General features: G+C 35.8%; 1 protein-coding gene across 1 annotated transcript; it reads right to left on the bottom strand.

The window, feature by feature from the left end:
* Positions 1–1,516: 1,516 nt before the first annotated feature.
* Positions 1,517–4,044, bottom strand: LOC122148180 (tuberoinfundibular peptide of 39 residues-like). Its single transcript, XM_042774215.1, has 3 exons — positions 3,551–4,044; positions 2,859–2,968; positions 1,517–2,333 (listed from the first exon to the last, which is right to left on the bottom strand). The coding sequence occupies exons 1-3, from the start codon at positions 3,659–3,661 to the stop codon at positions 1,967–1,969; spliced, it is 588 nt and encodes a 195-aa protein (XP_042630149.1). The 5' UTR covers positions 3,662–4,044; the 3' UTR covers positions 1,517–1,966.
* Positions 4,045–4,347: the final 303 nt, after the last annotated feature.

Raw genomic sequence — 4,347 nt, 5'->3', positions numbered from 1 at the left:
TTCATTAAAAAACGATGATATTGGATGGTAATAATATACTAATATACAATCCAGTCATTTTTAAGGAGACAATTTTATTATTATTATTATTATTATTATTATTATTTTCTTTTAGCTGTGACATTTTAAATGTTGCAAAATGTAATAAAAACTCCATAATCTTCCAACTGTGGTGTGTTGGATATTAACAACCTAAATATGCCTTTTAAAGCAGCAAATGCAGATCCAGCTAACACTGAACTAATCAAAGGTAATCAAAGTCATTTAACACACACTCCCACACCAGACAACACTTGTGCCAGAACTGTGGAGAAACGGCAGGACTGGGTGATGAGCTTTGAGACGCAGTTCCACTTGGTGAGAATGGGGTGCAGAAAGCAATTTGGCTACTGCTGATTGGCTCTGGATGCCATGTAGGCCAGCTGTAGGGAGTGATAAATTACAGTTCCTGTGATCCTCAGCCCTCTCATCCATCTCACCATCATAGAGTTTCTATAGGTTTCCCCACCATGAGGCCTGAGCAGCAGAAAGATTTCCTATACCACAATTCTCAGTCCCAACAGAGATGCCAGTACATTCCATAAGAGCCATGAATTGTTCCTCTGCAATTCTAAACTGACACGTAGACACTTTTGACACCTGGAGATAAATGTTGAACTGTGTGAGTCAATCACTTTCTGCTAAAATGTATTATCCCCAACAAACGACCTATAAATTACTTCTTGGAGGCTGAATACATAACCACCCACACAGGATTCATGAGAAGAGTTTTTAACAACTCCTCTTGGCGCAAGACCTGACCTTTGTAAAGCCATTGAAAAACTCCAACCAATGACACAAAGCAGCGATTCAGTTGTCACAGTCTCTGCCGTCAGAGATTTCCTTCAAGCCTCTCCAATCAGCTGATTAATCGCCTGCTAGCTCGAGGCTAATGAGGTCATGAGGGTGTATTTAACCATGGCCCTATTTCATTTTCTGCTGTCAGAACATTAAAAATTCCATTTTAAGCACATCATAATTTGGCTTGGTGATAAATTACTAATATCATCATGTGAGGTCCTATCTCCTCTGACGCACAGCTCAATTTACCAGCTTGGTTCACTTCATTGTACACCTTTACAGCATCTAAAAAAATCTATTCATCTAGATAATGTAATCTACTGCTATCAAACATGTTAGCAACCTGTTACCAATGTGTTTCCTAATGCCTCACCTGTTAGGACTTTTAAATGATACTAAATATGATACTAAAATGTGTCAATAATTTAATATCTCATCATTATCAGAAAGCCTTACGTTTAAGCATGTATGGTGTCATCAGATATCATCTAATGCACATCAGCCACCACACAAACTATGATATTCAGTTCACAAAGAAATTACTCTTATGAAGTAATTTTTAATATGTCAAAATGTTTAACGAAACAAGTTTTACGAAACAAATCTCTCACTCAGTCAGTGAAACATTTAGAGCTGTCACTCAAACATTTTATGGTTACACAAACAGTCATACAAATAGTTTTCAGGTGTTTATTCAAGTCAAGAGACCAAACACATCATGCATTTTCCTTATTCAAAGATCATCTAAAAGAAAGAGAAAACGTCTTTATCTACATACATTTTTTAAATGTTGGTGTCAAAAGAGTTTTTTAAAAGGGATAAATTAAAGTTCTTAACATTTACTTACCATCATGTCATTCCAAAACCATATGATTTACTTTCTTGTTGGAGAAAAGCAGCTTGGGCATTGTGCTAAATATCTCCTTTTGTGTTCCACGAAGGAAAGGAAATCATACAGGATTTAAATGACACGATTAAATTATGACATAATTTTTATTTTTAGTTGAATTAACATTTTGACTTGGATACATTATCTGTGATGATCAAATGTGTTTTTCTCCAACATAAAATGTAATATTTTTCAATGTATTTTATATATATACATACAAATACATAAACATTATAATTACTTAGAATTAACTACTAAGAGTTTCTGCATATAGGAATTGAGCCATTTCTGTCTTTCCATTGCTGTCAAAAGCTTACTCTTCTCTCTAAATGCAGCGTCATCTGCTACCACTATGTTTCTCTTCTGCTGGTGACCCACCCTTGAAGGCCAGTTGCCCGGCCAGCCCTTCACCAGCTCCTCCTCCATCTGTGACTGGCTGAGCGGAAGCCAATCGTCCCCCACCATCTGTTCTGCCCCAGCCTTAGCTGCACCAAAATATGGGGCGGTCAGCATCTGGATGCTCCAATCACGGAGTAAGATGGAGGGGTACAGCACTTCCCACTGTTCACCCTTGGAATCCTCTTGACCAATAGCATGCAAGTTACTGTTTAGGAGAAAGAGAAGTGACAGAAATTTGTCTAGAGAGCAATAGAAAGCTACTGTTAAAAAAAAAAAAAGTGTATGAAATTATACCTCTGATTGGTACAATGAAAATTCATTACAATGTAATATATATATATATATATATATATATATATATATATATATATATATATATATATATATATATATATATATTAAGGTTTCCATGGTAGAACTTGTGGTACTTAAAGTGAATTTGTTCTCTGTGAGAGAGAAATACTTCAATGTGAAATTTTATGTCTCTAGCTCCCATGGAGTTGCGGGTTTTATGTTTTGAATATTGCAAATTTAACGACTAGGTACTAAGTAACCACACATCTCATCCATCCCACACAGAATGCAATTAACTACAGACTCATCATGCATGCAAAGTTTGATGAGTTTTCAGCAAAGGGATACAAGGCACTGTTTAAAATGAGGAATAACAACAACATTAATACAACTACTAATATATAACAGTATAATAATCAATGATGAGCAGTTATACCTTTGCAGAGGTCGAAGTTGAGGCTGGGGAAATGCAGAAGTCATCAGAGTCACACTCATGAGGACTAAGAACAACAGGGCAGGACGAGGAGGCGAGAATAAAGCCACCATCTACAGACATAATATTGGTAAAATATTTCTGTACAGCTGGGAGAGGTAGAGAAGATACACATGCAACATTCAAAATGTATAGGCTATTGAATGTAATTTATTTGGATATGAGAAATATGAGGAATGCTGACTATTGCTAGAAGATAGTTCTGACTACAGGCCACTTTGAAATTAAACTCATATATCAGCCAATCAGAAGTGTATTTCAAACTTATATATAAATTATTCACACCCTTTCACTCACTTACATAGTATAGTATTTTAGAACAGACTAAAAAGATGCATATAAATAGCTGTGCCATTTTACAGTTTTAAAAATACAAGACAAAGTTCAGCTGAATTATCATAAAATGCTGATGTCAGTAAAACTTATTTTCTGCTTTCTATCTGTTAGCTATAATATTCAAAAACATTTAAAACTATAAGATTTTCATTAAATTCTAAAGGGCCTCTTTAACCAATTTTTGTGAACATCAATATAAATGCAAATATTTTTTAATTATTTTGGTACATTAAATAATAGATTTTATCATTTGCAATTATAACATTAAATAGTAAAATTAATATTTAAATTTATGGTACCTTTGTGGAGCAGGTCTTCCTCTTGGCTGTGTGTTGCTGTGAAGTTCTTTGTCTGGAGTCAAAAATCCAATCAGTCTTGTATGACTCCAAGCTGGTTTGCAAATCTTCCATGCAATGTCTCAAAGAGGTTTGTGTTTGTCCAATATTTCTGTCTTACACTCTAGGTTGGTATTTAATTGTTGAGAAGTTGCCTATGGTTCCTCTTTGTATGTATTGCTTTATCAAGTTCTCAGGTTATAGCTCAACCCCGAACTCTGTTGTGCATTGTCAGGTGTCAGTGTGAATATATACAGGCTATGCTTGTGTGGGATTATATATACCTCTCTTTTTGTCAGAAGTTGTAGGGTGAAACAGAAAAGATAAAAAGGCATGTGTCATTTTCCTTGTAGAAACGGAAACCGTGTTGAAACAGAGAAGGCCACACCCCTGACTGTCCTGTTTGGATGGAGCCTTAAAATAGACGAAAGAATCAGAGGACAAAAGACAACTGTTTGGATGTCAGAGCACCTAATGATGTCTCAAAAAAAAAAAGAAAAGAAAAAAAAAAACAAGGAAAAAGACATCTGGAAACTGCCACATAATCACAAAATCATGATCAAAACTACATGTTCCAGCTTTTCCACTATGGACTATAATGTCCTTGACTCAAGCGCGTGACCTACCTGTCGCTGGGCGTAACCTATAGGATCATGAGTTACAAGACAAGGGTCGTTAATGAGGATCCTCAGCTGAATTTGAAGTGACGTGTTTGCCGTCCTCCAGCAGCCTACGCACACGTTTGGATTCTAGGCCAAGCA

The sequence above is a fragment of the Cyprinus carpio genome, chromosome A17 (genome assembly GCF_018340385.1).
Source record: "Cyprinus carpio isolate SPL01 chromosome A17, ASM1834038v1, whole genome shotgun sequence".
Taxonomy (NCBI): domain Eukaryota; kingdom Metazoa; phylum Chordata; class Actinopteri; order Cypriniformes; family Cyprinidae; genus Cyprinus; species Cyprinus carpio.
The sequence above is the reverse complement of the archived record's forward strand: the minus strand, read 5'-3'. Positions and strand labels throughout refer to the sequence as shown.